Here is a 20,572-nt window from a genome sequence, read left to right on the forward strand (position 1 = left end):
TTGTCTCCTGATATGATCCATCACTCACTGAGACCAGGGAAGTCTTACCATGGACTTCAGTGGGAGTTGGACTGCGCCCATTTGCAACGTAGAGGGTCCTATTGATCTGAAGAAGTTCTCTCCCCTCCATTCTATTAGACTAAATAAGATCCTACTCCACATGAAAATGCATGTCAGGGAAAGATATAGCAAAAGCTCCCCAGCTGTGGCTGAGGAGTACCCTTTTGATCCTGGGGTTATTTTGTGCCAGGGCAGCCAATAAATACCAGGGAAATCTGACAGTGCTGGAGCAAACCTCACCTGCATGTTATGGCAAAGAAATCTCCTGCATTGATTACAATTTGATCTTCTGTAATGTTCAACTTTGGTTTCAGTAGCACTTCTTCCAGAGCAAGACCTGAGCCAAAATAAAGGAGAAAATACAGTTAGGAATGTTTTCCAGGGGATACATTTATTAGAACAGACACAATCGAATATGAGGGAGGCTTTCTGTAGTTCATATCTTTGGGGCCAAATTCTTCTTTCACTAAACTCATGTTACTCCACTGTAGCCAGGGGCTACATGAGGTTAAGTGAGAATGGAATTTAGCCCTTTTACTTTCCAGTGTTTACAATGTCTTTTCTAATGTCGAAAATAACATTTGTTTCCCCATTCCTGTTTCACCCCATGTTACTCCCGTTTTAGGCTAGACTAAGTCTATTCATTTCCATTACATTGACATAAAAGTGGAGTGCATGAGGCCCTCAGTGAATAATTCAAGTTGTCACACAAGACAGTACATTTTAAGTGTATGTTTTCCTTTAATGAATTACATACATGGGGAAAATTTCTGGGGAGCAACTGCCTTCCCTTTATAAGTCTGCAATATCCAGTATATTAAAAAAACAACAGCAACAACACAACAACGACAAAACCTGCAGTATTCCTGAGTAATAGGCACAAATACGGCAGTGACACTTGCTTTGTTTGGGGGCACTATTGTTGCAGAGTATAGCACTGTTTCATAAGGCAAATTTGCAGCTGTGTTTGTGGTCCTGTCACCAATATCAATCTGTCACATGGGTAGTGTGCAAAGCTCTCTCCATAGGGCAGTCATCAGCTTTTACTGGATGCTATCCTGACCATCAAATTCCCTAGGGCTCTCTAATAACTGGCAGTGAGGACGCTAAGAGTATGTTTTATTTTGCCCCCTCAGTATTAGTAAATCATACTTGACATTTTTCAAAGGTAGAAAATGCTACCTCTAAAAGCGGTTTACACAGATTGGTTAACATTATTATCCCGGTTTTACAGATGGGGAAATGGAGGCACAGAAAGGTGAAGTGACTTTGCCATGGTCACATAGTGAGTCACTGGCAGAGCACAGAGAAGACCCCATGTTTGCTGATGCCTACTATGGCACCTTCTGTTCATTGTGCACTGCTGCTCCTCTCTTTGGCAGAATTTGCCATTCGATTGAACTCTTAAAGTGATCCTGCCAACTGATTTCAAGGTCCAAAGGTTAGATTTTGTTTTAAAAGGTTTTTTATGAGACCTAGCCTAGACTGAAATGTTTGTTTTCATGGTAGATTTCAATAAATGTAAACATCACCCTCCTATGCTATGAAGCCAAACACAGCTGCAGAAAGTGAAACTGACAAGAAACAAAAGTGAAACTGGCCAGATCAGTTGCCTTGCCCACACTGAGGGAAGAGTAATCAGCACAACCACAACTATGCTTAGATTTGTTTCTCATTTTCCAGAGCTATGACATTAAAGTCTTATGTTTTCTTTCCCTGTATGCACTTCAATTCTTCATCTTCTCCCTCACGTTGAACTTGTTAAGCCAGAAATCCTTAGCTTGGCTTATAACAAAGGCATTTTACTCAGCAGTGTAGTGATGTTAACGTATTGAACAAGGAGAAACAGAACTTTCGGCTAATGAAAAAGTGATTTTCCTCCTGCCACTCCCAAATTTCTCTTTTAAAAAATTCATGTGAAATGGTCTCAGCACTGCATGTTCCTTTCGTGAAGAGTGACTCACTCTCACTTACAGCAATCTGGCTTCCTTCATGAGCTATTCAAATTCCCATCAGAAACTCAGCAGAGGCTAGCTAATACCCCAGACCTCCAGCCTTCTAAAAATGTTGCTTTCTAAAGATGGCTCCACTCAAAAACATTTTGCTAGAAACCCTCAGCAGGTGATACCAACTGTCTTCCTGAACTGCAAGCTCCCTCTCAGATGAGACATTAAACCAAGGTCTTGACCACTTGTCGTCATTAGAGATCCCATGGCACTTTTTGTATGACTACAGATATTATATAAGCTCCAGTGTCCTGGCCAAATTCCAAATTTTGCATTCTACCCTGCAGCTTCAATTTCACTTATAGCTCACTTCTTTGTCTGCAAATTGTTACAGCAGGTAATGTCATGGGTGCACAATAACTGCTGTGTGCCACTCCAGAGGGGGCTGAATTGCAGTAATGGCTAAAGTTATTCCTAAACAATAACAGGCTGTGCAGTGTCATGTTCAGTAGGGGCTCAGGAGAAAAAGTTTGTGAGGCAACGTGTCCCAGCACTTTTTACTAACTGCCCCCGCACTCGGTTTGGAGTTTGCGCCGTATTCTGGAAATATCTCATTCAAACTCAGCATGCTCTGAGTATTAACCCAGTTATTAGCATAGCCACCCCCTTTCTAACTTGTCCTTTGCATAACCACACCCACCTATGTAACTTGACACCTGTTGTTACAGCTCCATTTTTCAGCTACTTCAGTTCCTCTAAGACAGTGGTTCCCAAACTTTAACAACCTGTGAACCCCTTTCACCAAAATGTCAAGTCTCACGAACCCCCTCCTAAAAATGAATATTTCCAGGGATTTTCTCCTTTACCTGAGTATGAATTATAAAAGCAGTGATCTTGGAAATATAAAATTTGTTTTTATGACATGCTTAGTACACACTATTAATTATTATTTATCATTACAGTATTTTTATTACATTATGAAAACGGCAACACTGTTCCAAGATCTCACTTTCGTAGCTTGTATCACTTTGAATAAGCCTGTTATAAGACAAGGCTCCTATGTTTCATCAAGAAGTATCAGATGTGAAACAGCATGAAGGTATGTAAGAAGCCAATAGAAAGAGTTCCTCTTATACAAGCATTCAGGTCTTGAGCAGTTCAAGCAAACAACACACATTACAACAAAGCTTAAACTTGTTCTTCATAATACTTTTAAAAACAATACTAGCTGCCTATTTAATTTTAAAAACAGCAAAAAATATCCACCTGCCTTTCTATTTCTTATAAGGAGTCTTGAAGTTTAAATCTCCTCAGTGTGATAGATGTGCTTACTTTGATCTGCTTAGCTCTTGGAAGTCCTGGGGCTCCGGGCTGCTGGTCCCGTGCTCCCTAAGGATAGCTCTGTCCGCCATTAGGGAATTTTTCCCCGAGAACCCCCTGTAACATTTCGCGAACCCCCAGGGGTTCACGAACCCCAGTTTGGGAACCACTGCTCTAAGACAACACATTTATCTGTTCAATAACAGCCGGTCCAGTAACAACCTGTCAGTGGCCAGTAGGTTTGGAAATATTTTTCAGTTTGTCATTTAATTATCCAACTGAGCTTTATTTGAGTCCTGTGTGTATCTAGCTGGTTTTCTCAGGATATAGCCGCTAACGTGACTCGGGCTAGTTACATGGGGGCTTCAGCCAGTTGCTACTTGGCATTGGCAAGTTGGCAATACTGGGTCTGTAACCAGCCGACTGCGACCCGACATCGTCATGACCGACGCGGAAAAGAAGACGATCCTCATGGTGGACGTCAGGGTGCCATTCGAAAACAGGTCACCGGCCTTCCACGAGACCCGAGCTCGTAAGGTGTTGAAATACACCCCGCTGGTCGACACCCTGAGAGCCCAGGGCTATGAGGTCCAGATCCACACCCTGATCGTGGGAGCCCTGGGCGCGTGGGACCCTCACAACGAGCCGGTGCTGAGCGCGCGCGGAGTGTTGACGCTACGCCCAGCTCATGAGACAGCTCATGGTGTCTGACACCATCAGGTCAAGAGACGTATACATGGAACACATCACGGGACACCGTCAATACCAGGTCGAGTAATCGAGACCGCCGGTCAGGGAAATAACCACTTCCTTCCTTCCCTGATGAACCAAGGGATGCACCCCACCTATCTCCTTATTCACTACACCAATACTGACTTGGACTCTAATACATTCTATGGGTGGCGTACCTGAAATCACATATCCACTGACGTTTTAAAAACTCCTGCACCCCAATCTGGGTCTATGCTGGTTATGTGCTATTTATGTATCTTGTGAACCTTGTAACCAATACTTGTAATCCCTCATAACCCAAGCCTGACCCCAGATGTACAGTACCTTCCCTCTTAACTTGTGTAAATTTGACTTTAAACATTAACTTTAATACAAATTTTAATTCTTCACCTGGTCCCTCTGGTTCCTGCAGTGATTCTGAGGCCTAACATGGGGCTTCAGTGGTGCATTATGCTGGCTTTGTGCACAGGACTGAATTTCACCTTTAATGAGTGAATCCAGCATTGTTGCACTGGCTCTGTAGTGCAATACCATCAGCACGTTCTTGGCTGGCACTTGCTGATTAGATCCGAGCTGCTGTTGTTACTGGTGAGCAAGGCAGTTGTGAGGTTTTCATAATACTTGAAAATGTTTTTGCAAAAGACAAAAGTGTTTTTCAATTACAGTGTTTATGTGGCTGAGCTACCTCTTTCACAGAGTTTGTTTTGGCTTCAGGAAGCTGAAGAACAGAATAAACAAAATGTAATTTCAATGCTTTTCTCCCCCACGCAGAGGGGGAAAATCCTTACCACACACACACTTCATGACTGCAGCCAGGGAACAGGAGGGGTATTATAAACACAGTGTGTGCCCTCTCCTACTTGCCAAAGCCATATTAGAGAGTGGACAGAAAAAAAATCAAAGGTGAACTGAAGAGGGTGGACCAGTGGGAAAACTGAAGCCGCATTGAATTAGAATCACCAGATGCTGAAACTGGCAAGGTGACCCCCTCATGAAATTTACATCCCTCCTGCAGTCCCATTAGGGCCTGACTTTGCTTCCACTTTCCAGATCATTGCCCTGTTGGCCAAGAGATCGTTTTTCTTAGAGGCAAGGCCGGGGGCTGCCACAGGACATGGTGGGAAACAAGAATGGGAGTCGCCCTATTTTAATATTTGATTTATTTATTTGGAGAGGCTCAGGGGGCTGAGAAGCCAGTGGAATTATGAAAGCAACTTCCAGCAGAGAGTGGCAGGGCAAATAAGCTAAGTCATACTTAACAAAACATACCTGAACCCCCGCTCCCCAAATACTGCATCCTAATATTTATTTAGTTAGGGCTGGATTCTGGCACCCGTATTCACACTGAACAATACCAACAATGAGGTAGCTTGTGGCAATAAGGTACTGCTCAGCTCGAGGACGGGTGGCAGAATTTAGGGGTGAGATATGCAGCTCTTACTGTCCCTGGTGAGCACTTACTCACAGGAGCAGGGCCACTGATGTCAGGGTTGAGCAATCTAGCCCTGAAAGTCCTGTCAGGTCAAAGTTAATTCAATGTTCGCTTTCATATGAAGAAGCTTTTAAAAGTCCTAGGAAGCTTGTCCAGCGCACTGCATATTTATTTATTGAAACATGGTGACTTCTATTGTTGCGCTGCTCAGTGTATTCAGGTGAGCTATTTAGATTTTATGGCTTTATCAATAAATCTCTCAGCATTTACCCAAAAGATTTTTTTAATCCCACGCACATTCAATCAAAAATGTCAACCAGACACTCTCAGAATCTCCTTTAAAAGGCTCCATTGTGACTCCCACAGGCCTCAATTCTACAACCCAATCTGATTGGGCAGATTGTCCCTGGACCTGGACAGAGTCCTGCTGAAGTCAACGGGCTCTGCCCGCCCAGCTTAGATTGCAGAATCTGGGCCTAGAATAACATTCTCCTTTCCCCCAGTAAATAATTCTTGTCCTTCTCCTAGGAGTACAAGGGTCATGACATTAATAACAAGTGTTCATGCCAACCACCTCATTACCAGAGCAAACCTACAATGAAGAGGAGGCAGGAAACCTGTCTCCACTTTGCAATACAAACATAAAGGCAACAGGAAACTCATATCAGCACCGGTGACTGCTCCTGCCATCTTCTCCTCCTTGAGTTAATGGTGGGTACACAGTGCGGAGGGGAACTGCAGTGAAGTTAATACAGCCTGTATTCATTGCTCTGCAGGGTTTGGGTGAGGAACTGGGTGGCTGGCCTGGTCCCCTCTTACTTACCCCCCTTGCACAGATTCCTGGGGTCTGGGATGGGAGGGAGGAGCCAACACTGCCAAATTGGCTGGCCCCCATCCCTTTTGCACAGCGAGGGCCACATCTCTGTACAGCATTCCCTCTGCATGCAGATGTGAAGAGAGGTGATTGGGGTCCTGGGTAATTTAGTCCAGGCTCAGCATTTAAAAGAAAAAAAGAAAAGGGTTTTACCATCTTAGCATGATGATGATTTATTTGTATTACAAGTAGCACGTGGGTGTGGTCAGGTCCCATTATGTTAGGTGTTGTACAGGCGTAGAGTAAGAGACAGCCCCAGCCCCGAACAGCTTACAGTCCAAGGCATTGCCATCAACTCTCATGCTTTATCACAAGTCTCAGGATATTTGGTAGTTTTTCCTAAAGCCCCACTCCCAGGAGTCAGGTGATTCAGTAAACATCTCATTAAAAAAGCGAGCTTCTTGATCTCATGGTTGAAAAGAGCTTGAAAATGTGAACTTTAAGGGCTCCAGCACTGGAAGATAAATAAAAAGAACTCCACATTTATAATTATTTTTTAAATCGAATGGTTTTTGATCACTTGGGATTGGCAAAACAGACACATGGTGGGGAGGGGACACAGGCACAAATAGGGGATGTGACTGTGCCTAAAGTCAATGGTAGAGCCAGGAACAGAACCCAGCTTTCTTCTGGCTCCCAGCCAGTATCCTCGCCACTGCATCATGCTGTTTCCAGGGAGTTTTTTAAAACATGTCTCTATGATGTTGAAAACACAACCACAACCACATTATGCAAGGGCCTGGAAACCAAGCTGAGTCAAATGCAAAAGGTAATCCAGTAACTGCAAAGGGAAGAAAATTATGTCCAAAATTCTTTCACTTGTAATAATCTTTCACTTGTAAACAAAGGTATCATTTGTTGTACAGGTCAAGTCAATTTTTAATTTAGGATTTTAAGCATCATCTGTGCAGATGAGATTGGAGAGATTGAATATGTGCATCTATAGTGACAGATAATGTCAATATGAAATCTGATTAAAGGAGCCATATATCCATTCTGGTGGTGAGGTAGAATAGGTTTGTAGGCTGCCATTCAATTTCCAGACCAAGCGGTTGTACTATTGGTTGAAACTATAGTAAAGAACAAAATTGTCAGACACATAGATGAACATAATTTGTTGGGGAAAAGTCAACATATTTTTTGTAAAGGGAAATCATGCCTCACCAATATACTAGAATTTTTTGAGGGGATCAACAAGCATGTGGACAAGGGGGATCCAATGGATATAGTGTACTTAGATTTTTCAGAAAGCCTTTGATAAGGTCCCTCACCAAAGGCTTGTAAGTAAAGTAAGCTGTCATGGGATAAGAGGGAAGATCCTCTTATGGATTGATAATTGGTTAAAAGATAGGAAACAAAGGGTAGGAATAAATGGTCGTTTTTCAGAATGGAGAAAGGTAAATAGTGGTGTCCTCCAGGGGTCTGTACTGGGACCAGTCCTATTCAACATATTCATAAATGATCTGGAAAAGGGGATAAACAGTGAGGTGGCAAAATTTGCAGATGACACAAAACTACTCAAGATAGTTAAGTCCTAGGCAGACTGCGAAGAGCTACGAAAGGATCTCTCAAAACTGGGTGACTGGGCAACAAAATGGCAGATGAGATTCCAGGTTGACAAATGCAAAGTAATGCACATTGAAAAACATAATCCTAACTATACATATAAAATGGATCTAAATTAGCTGTTACCACTCAAGAAAGAGATCTTGGAGTCATTGTGGGTAGTTCTCTGAAAACATCCACTCAATGTGCAGCGGCAGTTAAAAAAGCGAACAGAATGTTGGGAATCATAAAGAAAGGGATAAATAGTAAGACAGAAAATATCATATTGCCTCTATATAAATCCATGGTACGCCCACATCTGGAATACTGGATGCAGATGTAGTCGCCCCATCTCAAAAAAAAATATATTGGAATTGGAAAATGTTCAGAAAAGAGCAACAAAAATGATTAGGGGTATGGAACGACTTCCATATGAGGAGAGATTAATAAGACTGGGACTTTTCAGCTTGGAAAAGAGATGACTAAGGGGGGATATGATAGAGGTTTATAAAATCATGACTAGTGTGGAGAAAGTAAATAAGGAAGTGTTATTTACTCCTTTTCATAACACAAGAACTAGGGGTCACCAAATGAAATTAATAGGCAGCAGGTTTAAAACAAACAAAAGGAAGTATTTTTTCACACAACGCACAGTCAACCAGTAGAACTCTTTGCCAGAGGATGTTGTGAAGGCGAAGACTATAACAGGATTAAAAAAAGAACTAGATAAGTTCATGGAGGATAGGTCCATCAATGGCTATTAACCAGGATGGGCAGGATGGTGTCCTTAGCCTCTGTCAGATACTAACAGATAATAGGGTGAGATGCCTCGTCTTCTCCAGTCAGAACACATAGTTTCCACAACTAAATGGTACTATTACTACTGGCTTTGACCTCATCTGCAAGAGAGGAGGGATGGTGTTGTGGTCAAAAGATGAGAACATGAGAACGGCCTTACTGGGTCAGACCAATGGTCCACCTAGCCCAGTATCCTGACTCCGACAGTAGCCAGTGTCAGAGCTTCACAGGGATTTACTGAACAGGGCAATTTTGGAGATTTGGGTTTAATTCTTGACTCTGGCATAGACTTCCTTGTTGACCTTGGGCAAGTCACTTCATCTCTCTGTGCTTCAATCCTGCATCTGTATATTGGGGACAATTTTACTCAATTTGTCTGTCTGGTCTATTTAGATTTTAAGCTGTCTTTTTCTATGTGTTTGCAGAGTGCTTAGTGCAATGGGGCTCTTTAGGTGCTGCTGTAATACAAATAACAGAAGCAATATTAGTTTGTGTGCACATTGCCCTGCTGAACAACACTGTCTCTTAAAGATTTCGCAGCATAGCATTCAAAGCTTATGATAAAGACAATATTATAGTGGGAATGTCATAGGAGTTAGAGGAGGTAGGTTTAGACGGTGACTTATCTCAGATCTTTACCAGTGTAATAAATGTCCTGCATGCCTGGTGCTGGCACCCACACCCTTCTGCATGCTGCCTAAACCGTGCTTATCATCAATCACCTGATTCTTCAATACAGGGGAAAACACTCAAAGGTGATGTGAAAATAAAATACATGCCCGGAAAACAAAACTCCTTAAAGAAGTGAGAGCCAGTCAGTAGCAACCTGCCAAACCATCAGAGCAGGCCCGAGAAGTTTCAAACGCACGTGTTTCTCAGGCACGTGGAACAGTCACATTTTTAAACAGAAGCCCAGTACCAAGCATACAGAGGCAACGCAGCTACTTAATAGCCTCCAGAAATAGGGCTTGACCGTAAAAGAAAACTCCTAAGGAAGATCACTGATAAGCCTTTCTCTGTAAATGCCATAAAGGCCGTGGAGATGGGCCTCTGAACCAGAGAGACGGATGTCACCCGTGTCAGCCTGTATGCCCTCACTGCCGTCTGCCTCGTCAGCACCACTGACACTGTTGGTAGAGCTCTGCTCTCATTATCATCTGCCCATTGATCCACCTGCCCTCTTTCTTGCTCCCTGGGAAAATCAGGACTGATGCAGTATCCTGAAGCTGGGTGCTGACAAGTAGGTAAGTTTCTGTGCCTCTTTCTGGGAGAACCTCCCTCTGAACTCAGTTTGACAGTAGAAGGGAATGTCATTGTGGCCACATTGGAAAAGGCCCGTGATTAAAGCTTTCTACACACCATAGACAAAATGACAGGCTGCTGCTGAATGTTTCAGGTATGAAGAGAGACAGCAGGCTGGCAGATGAATTTAATGTTTCAGGTACCTAATATCCTGTGGATTTCAGGGGTATGTTACATGGATGAGGGCTGCTCACCAAGTTCAGCTGAAGACTAGCTACAAAGAGGTAAAGTACCTGATGGATTGTGTAAGGTGTGACAAGCAGGCAGACCACCAGCAGTGGGTAGTTTCTGTTTGTCACATAAAATATGAAGCCACATTTCCAGTGAGTTCACACTACAATCACTAGACAGAAGATTTTGCAAACACAGGTCTATCGTGGATTTTAAAGACACATTTGGTCTATGTGGTGAATTTTCACAGGTGCTGAATACCCACAACTCAATGGGAATCAATTGGAGCTGGCAGGGCTCAATGGGAAATCAACTGAATGCTACGCAGTTTATAGAGCACTTTGAAACTTCTTTGAGTTGAAAGGCATTGTACAAATAGAAGCAATGTGCCTTGCCCTAGGAAGCCGTGTTGATATGATTATTTATATAACAGGAATGCCCATAGACCCCAGCCAACATCTGTGCCCCATTGAGCTAGATTCTGTATGTACACAAAAGAAACAGCCCTTTGCTCTGGACAGCTTACAATTCAAATAGACAAGAGGTGGGAAAAATGGGTACAACATACATGCAGCAGATTAGCAATTGAGGGATTATTTGATTGAATTGTTCAAGGTCAAGCTGGGAGTCTCTGGCAGAGCCAGGACTCAAACCCAGGTTTCCTGAGTCCAATTACTTGTCGATGAGACCATTCTTCCCTGCACTGAAGCAAAACAACTTGGCAGGAAAATTGGTCAACATGTACAATTTTAAAACCTTTAGGTTTTGTGGAGGGTTTTAGGGGAAATATATAAGACAGAACACAGAGAGCCACATATTCATGGATACTTCTGTGAGTGTAAAAGAGTGTGTGTGGGTAGAGCCTTGGCAATATGTGGCCCAAAGTTATGGATCCAGTTCCTAGAAAAGGTTAACTACACCTCTACCCCGATATAACGCAACCCGATATAATACGAATTTGGATATAATGCGGTAAAGAAGTGCTCCGGGGGGGGCGGGGCTGCGCACTCCGGCGGATCAAAGCAAGTTCGATATAATGCGGTTTCACCTATAACGCGGTAAGATTTTTTGGCTCCCGAGGACAGCGTTATATCAGGGTAGAGGTGTAATTCATTCAAAGCAGAGGAAAACAATCTATAGATCTGCTTTACAGACCATTAAAAAGCTGTCAATAAAAACTCTGATCCCAGAGCTGTGTCAATGGGCAAAGCAATAGTTTTGCTGACTTTCCCAGCCAGGGGAGTTAGTATTAGTTTAGCTGATTCGTGAGCAGTGTAGTCCACACCTGTTCTTGTTTTCTGTGCTGCACAAACAGACGCCTGGTACGGCTCAGCTAAAGACAGTAGCTTGGGTGTGAATGTTTCCAGCATCAACAAAAATAACATCATCCGTCCCAAGTGGATGGGAGATCTACTGTATCGCAGTAAAAACAACTGCTTAGCAGAGCCAGTGTTTAAAGATAAGATACGTTCTCATGGGCTTTGCTGAGTTCCTGCAACACTGTCTTACCCAGAGACACATGAGCATTTCCTGACAAACTGCCACAGGGTCACTCACGCTGGTTTCCTCCTCTAATCAACAGCAGCCCCTTGGAGGGGTCACTCAATTGCCTTGTGTGTTGATGTTTGGAAGCCCCGTGTTAATTAGCAGGGCCTTTCATCCTTTGTTTTTCTGCTTTAGAAATGCAGCCCTCACATTCTGACCACACCTGCTTGGAGGAAACTCCTCCAGCAGCCGACGCCATACGCTTTCCTGACTCTTACTGATCACTGTATCAATTACAGATTTATGGAAAGGGGCCACAGAAAGCGGTGTTAGGTCAAGACTACTTGGTCTTGAACTGCATCAACTCATTAATCAGAGCCATTGTCTCCTTCTTGACACCATGGTGCACAGAGAGCTTGATAAAGACAGAGACATCGCTACTCTGTGTCCAGTTTGAGTTATGGAGGGGCCATAGGCGTGTCCTTTCTTCTGAGAGATCCAGAATTTAGAACTTCAGGCATAAGATAAACACGAGAGCTGGGAAAGGGGGTAGCAGCATCTGCGATCAGCTGCAAAGTGATATGCACTCAAGCGTGGTTTGAAGTATTTGGGAAATGCCGTAATCTCGTAGCTATGGAAAAAAGGCTGGGAATGTTATTTCATGGTCAAAATGATGGCAATTCCTTCGGGAAAGAGAAGACCTGGCACAGCTCCAGGATTTAGAAATATGCAGAGCCAGTGGGAGTGAGAGAGGAGTCCATGCTGATTTGATGCACTAGGGACTCTTTAGAAAAACCAAAAAAGGCAAGGGGCTGCATTAGCCTTCCCCAACCTAGTCCTCCCAAAAGAAGCTGTTAGGGTTACAGATGCAAGTGTTTCACATCTTGTTTCCCAGACACTATTACTAAATGTGAACTGCAGACAGGCCCTTCAGTTCTTCGTCCCACGGGACTGACTGTAAGGAAAAGAAGTGTCTCTTCTCAGGACAGGACTTTAGTGCTGGTGAAGTTACTTATTGACAGGCCCGGAGAATGAGGGCCACTGTTCAACTCTAGAATGGGCTTAGTATGGGCAGCAGCAATGAACGATCTCACTGCCCTACCAATGGGCTTGACCCAATTAATCCTCATTGACATCAATGGGAAACTTTCCCTTAATTTCAATGGGGACGGGATCAAGCCTAATATGTCTTACTAATAGTGTGGAGGAAATACCACTAAGGGTGAGACAGCAGATCAGACTCATCCGCTCAGCCACAGCCTCTCTCCAGCTACCCTTTGGACAGCAGGAGGCATTTAACAAACCTCTTCAGTGATTTTATTGCCACCTCAGCCTCACCCTACTGGAAATGCTACAACTGGAAGTCTCTTCTAGAGTCTTGTGTAGAGACAAGAGTGGATCTCTGCCAGGTTTTTTCCCTCCTTCCCTGGAAGCACCAGTATTAGCCACTAACAAAGGCAGGATAGAGGACCGGATAGCTCCATCTCTAGTCTGATCTCATGTGGCCAATCCTATGTCCCTGTGTTAGCTCAGAATTCTCATAAGGGATGAGTTTTGGAGTGCGGGTTTGTGCACTGATTTATCATCACTTCTATTGTGTGTCAGCCTGACACCTCTTCATAGATGCAGACATACTTAAACATGGGCTGCATGTTAGGGTTTCTAGTTTTCCAAAAATGCTTTGTTCACTTCCCATTAATCTAATCAGGATTGCTCTATGTGGGAACATTTGTATGTTGTGCATAGTCACTTAGACAGTTTTGGATGCTAAAGAAGGAATGTTTTAAAACCCCTTTAATTAAATTACTTTATTATTTTGAGCACTTATCAGCAGATTAGCTCATTTATCAAAGGTGACATGCGAGGCAGGAAAGTCAACAGCAGTAATTCGTGAACTTCATGTATGTCATTACTGCGGCACTAAACCGTGTGTTCGCTCACACATCACTGGGATTACATTTGGCACCTCTCTATATTTCTTTCAAACTTATTTGTTTTGTACAGCTGCAAATAATGAAGGCAATTGTTGCGCTGACTCCATTCCAAGAATTATTCCCCAACCTCTGAGTACGTACAGAAAGAATCACTCCTTATTGAAATATATTCTGATGTGAGCCAGGACCTCTGGTAAAAAAAACAAGTAGTAAATCTGTATCTGCCCAAGCAATAATTTCTCTCCTGTTCCTACTTTGCTTTAACATTTATATTTAGGCTTGGCAGAATTTAATTTTTTTTTTATAGTTTCAGTTGATAATATCAGTGTTTATTTTTAAGAGTTTTTACAGCAATTTTTTCTATTTAAGTTTTCACACTTGCGTAAAAATATGTTTTTAAAGCATTTTTTTCTATTTTTATTGATTTAAATTTTCCCAGTTGTGGGTGATTATGTGGGGTGTCAGAAAAGAGTTATTTACTGACACTAGTTAGTCACTGAGATTCAAAAACACTAATGTTTTATGACCATTAAAACACAACTTGTCAATGTCACATGTCAAAATATATAAACTCGAATAAGTTCTCAAGCAGCATTTTTCTTATTTTGCCTATCTGTAAATTTCAATTATTATTGATGGAAATATTTTTCTAGTCAGTTTGGATGTGTATGGTGAAATCGATGTAGATCAACATTTACCAATAAAAATCTAATCCTCCCACACCTATTGATGTTTGACTTTTAGCCTGAAATTCAGAAGGGGCTGCAGAACTAGTTCATCAAAGAGAATGGCCATTATTATAAAGAGGAGCTTTCTGATATCAGTGTTCTGCTCCAATTGCCCATCAGAGAGGTTACATCTTTCTAACTCTAAAGTAACAAAAGTCACCACTTTCCAGAAAACACCAACCATTTCCTTCTCTGCGTAGATACCATTATTATTTCAGACATTTTTAAAAAGTTATATAATTGTTAATTTTTATGTTTCAATCTTAATACCTATTACACACTTGTCAACAGGCTTAGAAATATACAAACGGGTTGCCATTACATACAAGTAATCCATCGTTTCCCAGAGGGTGATGGGGAGGGATAGCTCAGTGGTTTGAGCATTGACCTACTAAACTCAGGGTTGTGAGTTCAATCCTTGAAGGGGCCACTTAGGGATCTGGGGCAAAATCAGTACTTAGTCCTGCTTGTGAAGGCAGGGGGGCTGGACTCAATGACCTTTCAAGGTCCCTTCCAGTTCTAGGAGATAGGATATCTCCATTAATCCTAAACCCATAGTGGGCACTAAGGGGGTACAGCACAAGTTATCTCCAGGCTGCCCTGCTAACAAGGCAGGGTGAAAATGGGTATGTGATTGATTTAATTTTTCTGAACAGGGAATCAGCTTTTAAAAATTTGAGATGGTACACTAGCCCTTAATAATTCACGTCTACTGTCAGTAGAGGTCAGACTTTATACTGTCAACATAAATACTAGGGAAAGTTTTCTCTTAGCTAACCGGAAAGGATGTTACCAGGATAACTGGTGTAAATTGATACAACTGTATTAAAGTGATGCTGATTTACACCAGGTGAGAATCTGGCCTTCTATCTTCAAATACCATAGACAAAAAAAAGAGAGAGAGAGAGAGAGAGAAGTATGTTATATATGTAAATCTATCTATTAACTAACATCTTTGAACCATAAATACAATTATGGAACCATCTTCAATTATACAATAACAAAAAAACATGATCTATTTGTCTTTAAAGAGAGCTGGGATTTCATTTGGTCCAGACTGAAAAAAATCAAGGGAATTACACATGCAAAAATTGTTAAGATTGAAAATATAAATGCACAAAACTCCGACAGTTGGTAAACGTGGGGTATGTCTACCTTGGAGCGAGGGGCGTGATTCCCGGCTCACACGGACATATTGGCACTAGTTCTCATTGAGCGAGCACACTGAAAGTAGTAGTGTAGCCATGGTAGCACGGGCAGTGGCATGGGCTAGCTGCCCTGAGTACAACCAGCCTGATCTCCGTGAGTATGTAAGCAGGATGGCTGGCCCATGCTGCGCCTCGCTGCAGCTACACTACTATTTTTAGTGCGCCAGCTTGATGAGAGCTAGCACCAGGATGTCTCAATGAGCTGGGAATCACGCCCCCCAGTTCTAAGTGTAGACGGAGCCTAAGGTAAGTTTCGTTGGCCGTATTGCATAGATTAAAGGGCTGGTAAATATTGAATTCAAAAGCTGTATGTTTTAATGGGGTAAGGTTATCACTGTTGAGGGACATATAACTGTGAGTTTAAATTCTCAGCAATCATGCTGCATTCACACAGATACTTTGCAAGTAATAGTCATACACAACACAGTATTTCAGCATACTGAAGAAACTGAAATACTGAACTGTATGTTAACGTACCCATTTCACAATAAAATACGACAATATTCGCTACTCTCTAGAGGTGAAAGGGTTTGGAAATACCCAGGATTGAGACCCTAGCGTGAATTTAAAATGAATGGGGGGAAAATTAAGAGCCCAGTCCTACTGTCTTTACTCAGGCAAATGTGCAACGTGTTCATGGCAGTGAAAGGACTCCCATTGTGTTCACTCCTGTATGGGTTCACAAAAGGGGAGGGGGACTCCTGGCTCACACTCAGCCCCCAAACACCCATGAACTGAGCCCTCAGTGGGAATTTCTTATAATGGCCATTTTAAGACTTGAAAGAGACATCACCAGCCTGGTCCTTGGACAATGGACTGACCAAAAACATGCAACGTGGATCCCTTCTAGGTCATATCTTTCCTTCCTGGAAATCTTCATACGCTGCAATGATTTGTTTGCAGCAGAGATGCGTCAGGGAGCCGGATGAGGAATAAGAAGGACTCTGGCTTACACAGCCCTTCCTTTTTTAAGCATTTGTTGAAAACTGCATCTTGACAAGGCCACCAAGGTCTTAAACTTGATAGCACCAGATTTCAGAGACTGGAGGTTTCAGTTCAAGTGATTTGCGAGCCAGGGAGTAAGACAACCAGCCCCACATCACTATTTATGGTTCAAACCTGCCAAAGGATTAAAGGCTTCCAGTGCTATTACATTTTCTTCAAAACGGAAACTCCAAGTTTCCTTGAGTGTTGCCAACTATTATTTCAAAGTATCTCTATTCCTCTGTATTCTGGGATCTTCGGACAAGTATCGAGAGCCTGAAGCTAAGGAAGGAAAACTTTTAGGATAGATAGTAAAGATAGACTCTGGATGCAAAATCTAAAACCACATTTCTAACACCTCAAGCTTCAGGGATGTTTGCATGTAAGGTTTTTGATTCAGCCCATTATGATTGTTCTGTCAGTTTCCCAAGTGTTAAGCAAATCTAACAATTGTTTTGTCCCCCATCCCCTCTTCTGCTCTGCTGTTTATTCCGCTGTCGCTGCGATTTTCTCTAAATTTTAAACCATGAGCACTCCAGACTGTCTTTGAGTTATTTGTTTGTACAACACCTAGGATGATGGGGTCCTTACATGCTACCATAACACCAATGATAATGTTCTGAATGTGGATTTTGTCATCTTTATGCCTGTAAAGCAGAATCAGAATTCTGGAGATCTGATCATGAAAGCGATCGTCCATCTGCTTCCACTGTTGCAAGATGTATGATTTTGCAGAGCTGAAAGTAAATCTTCTTCAGGCTGAGCTATAGCAGACCATGGAATTTGTCTCCTAAATGAAGTGGGGCCAGACCTTTCATCTGGGATATTTAAAATAAGACTGGCCAAAGCACTAAAAGGTATCCTGTAAGGAACATTCCTCCACTGAAACTAGATGAACTATAGGTAATGATCCAGACCCTCAAGTGCACCAGACGCCCCATTTAGTGCAGCTTTATAGCCTTTTTGTGCTGCTCTGATGGCCCAACAGGACCATAGTGCTGGACTTGCCCTATTGGGTCACCTATTGATGACTTCTCTGAGGCTAGGTGGTTAAGGCATCATCATCACCAAAATTCAAAAATAGATTAGATAAGACATTTTGTTTGGCATGATGTAGGGTGAAACCCTGCAAGGATGCAGGGGATCAGACTGAAAGAGTGACAGCAGATGGTGTTTCCTTCCTCTAACTACTGCAATCTTCTTAAAGATCACATGGGATGTATTGACTCCTGTGCAGAAGACCAATACAAAGATTTCAGCCCTATACTGAAGGCTTAAGTGGGACTTAAGCAATAAATAGTTCTTGTGCTGCGCTCTCTACACGGGGTGATTTCCTCACCCTCTGATTTTCCCAGCAGTGAAAGTTATTGTGACCCTAGGAGCCCCTCAATGCCGATTGGCAAAGTGTTCTCAGTTCTGTAAGAGCAACTCCTACCAGGCCTGGCAAACTCACTGCACCTAGTACACTGCTTTCACAGAACTTATCCAACAAGGGTTGTGTGAGGTGTCTATAAAAAGCTTATGTCATGCTGATCCGCATACATGTTGCAAGATGTATGTGAGGGATGATATTTAAGGAGTTGTGTGTATGTACTGAAAATGTATTTTAGAGTCTGTGTCCCCGGCAGGGTTGACAAACAGGTTTTGCTGGACAAAGGGATGGATATTCACCTGCCTGCCTAGGTTCAGATGGAGATCAAATATTGTAAGCCAACACAATGGAAACTCGTTTGGCATATGGAGTTAACATAGGAACATGAAGAGAACTTGGAGGCAGCACCCCAGGGAAGGAACCATGGTGGGGTCATCCTGACTCTGGGGCCAAAACAATGAGTTTGGGGAAATGCAAAGCGAAGCAAAAGGACATTTTGGTATCCAACACGGAGGAAGCAAAAGGACGGCACTTTTTGCATTCATGACAGGTGGATCCCAGCCATGTTGATTGATTGTTTTAGGTGCGAAACGCCTCTAGACTAGGATTTGAGTCTGTTAAAGTTAAGTGCAGAGTCTTAGAAGCATGTTACACTTTTTGTTTTATATGTAACCATTTCTGTTTCCATTATCCTTACTCAGTATCTCTTAAATCTTTATCTTTGATAACTAACTTAGGATTGTTTTTACTATCACTATATCTTGGGGGTGAGAAGCCACCAAAGTTATTAGTTGATATGGCTTCAGTAGAGAACTTCTCCTTGAAAAGAACCTCCCCGCTCCCTCATCTTACTCATTGGCCCGGAAAAGCAGCAGACAGGGGGAGTGAACTAAACGGATGTGGCAATGAAATTCTGAAGAGGGACGTGCAGGCACTGCTGAAGTAGAATGCAAATACACCCACAATTAGCTTTCGGCCACTGTTGCTGTTATCATTCCACAAGTTATAAAACCAGAAGCAAATGAGCCAAGCCCTCCTGACATCAGCACTATTAATTCTCCATACTAAACTTTGATGTACTTCATCGAAATGCCTGGCTCATTTCTGCTGGGAATGAGAAAATGCTAAGTGATGGGTAAAACTTGACCTCGTGGGTAATTCTTTTCTTTCTTTTTTTAAATACACCCATTAAGAAGAAAAGGCTTTAAAATATCCCTTTTGACCTGCCACCCAAATCTGTTTTCAATCAAAACTCTTTCATTTGTGTTTGTCTCGTCTGTGTCATTCTTTCAAGGGAAGTTTTTTTCGGGGTTTGCTATTTCGGAAAGACAAAATAAGTTGTTTGTCTGAAATGAGGAGAGAGGGAAAGAACCTAACGATATTCTTCAACACCAGAAGCAGTTTCAGTTGTAGTTCCTGAGCTGCTGCAGGCTGGGTGTATTATCCACTGTTTGAAACCTCCTTCTGTAGATTGGGCTCAAAGATCTGGAAAGTGGTTTCTTTGCTGGTTTACATTAAACTGGAAAACACCAATCAGATACTGGAGATAGGTGCAAATCATTTCTGATGTCCTTAGTGACACACTCCGTCATGCTTCAACCATTTCTGTGCTGCCTTAGCCACGCCGTTACCCTTATGTGACCCCACTGTTGGTTAGGCTTTGCGGCAGCTGTGACATAATGTTTTTGATGGCAGGGTCTGGAGGAATTCTGCTTGTGGCAAGGCATAAATCTGCTTTGCATTAGCACTCCCATATTTATCAAGTCTTTATGCAACATGCCTGCCTGTTGACAAACTCCCCCCTCTTCTCCGAACTGGCTAAAGACCAGGGAAATACTCAGAGGAGAGGCAGGTTAGTGTCCAAACAAAGCCTAGAAAAGGGGCTTCAGGTGGATGACAGGATGAGTGTGATGGCTAAATCCAAGTCCACTTCCTTAGTGCTAAATCCTGACCCATGTGTGTTATCCTGAAGGGTTTGTGGGAGGCCAGTCAGCGAAGAAATTAATGTTCTCACTATACATCCTCAGACCTGCTCTAGCTCCCAGAGCAGGTCTGAGGTTGTGCTGGGCTGTAAGGGATGGCCTGGCTTTGGAGTCCATCCAGTTGGCCATCTCCTCCTCCGAAACACCTCAGGCAGAGAGGAGGAAGTTCCCAGGGAGTTTAAATACACAATTGACAGGGGAGGAATGCTGGCCCCATCTAGCCTCTCCACATCTCATTTGCACCAGTTCTGCCATAGTCAGTGACTTCCATAGTCCTAAAGAGTGGGGAGAATTGGCCCAGTAGGATCATACTTTTTAAATGTGTTTTATTGTAATAACTTTCTTGAAACAGAAAATATTTCCAGGTGCTGTTAGCCCGCCACTGCCCCTGTGGATGTCACTGAGTCCTTTTTATCATTAAACAGGCCCTTTGCAATGTTGCTTTCCCAACAGTTTCCTGTCCTCAGCCCTGGAGTTCACTGTAATTCCCATAAATAGACAGAGCCTGTGTGTCAGTAGGGGTCAGCCAGCCACACTGTGGATTCAAGACCCACACCACAAGCCAGATTCATTCCCACCTTGGTTTGCCAATAGAGTCAGCAAATTCAACGTTAAGAACAACTAAGGAGGAAGCAGCTTCTACTTTTCAGAGTCCTTTTCTGTTTATAGCCACGCTTTGAGGTATGACCGAAGAACTAG

General features: G+C 42.7%; 1 protein-coding gene across 1 annotated transcript in view; it reads right to left on the minus strand.

Annotated features, from left to right (window-relative positions):
- Positions 1–20,572, minus strand: part of LOC112119274 (vascular endothelial growth factor receptor kdr-like) — a 179,295-nt gene that overhangs the window by 128,117 nt on the left and 30,606 nt on the right. Inside the window, exon 2 of the mRNA XM_026652934.1 lies at positions 301–397. Coding sequence (XP_026508719.1) covers positions 301–397 — 97 coding nt within the window. The remainder of the gene's footprint in view (positions 1–300; positions 398–20,572) is intronic.

Source organism: Terrapene carolina, unplaced genomic scaffold (assembly GCF_002925995.2).
Source record: "Terrapene carolina triunguis isolate 2854851 unplaced genomic scaffold, T_m_triunguis-2.0 Scaffold131, whole genome shotgun sequence".
Lineage (NCBI taxonomy): Eukaryota > Metazoa > Chordata > Testudines > Emydidae > Terrapene > Terrapene triunguis.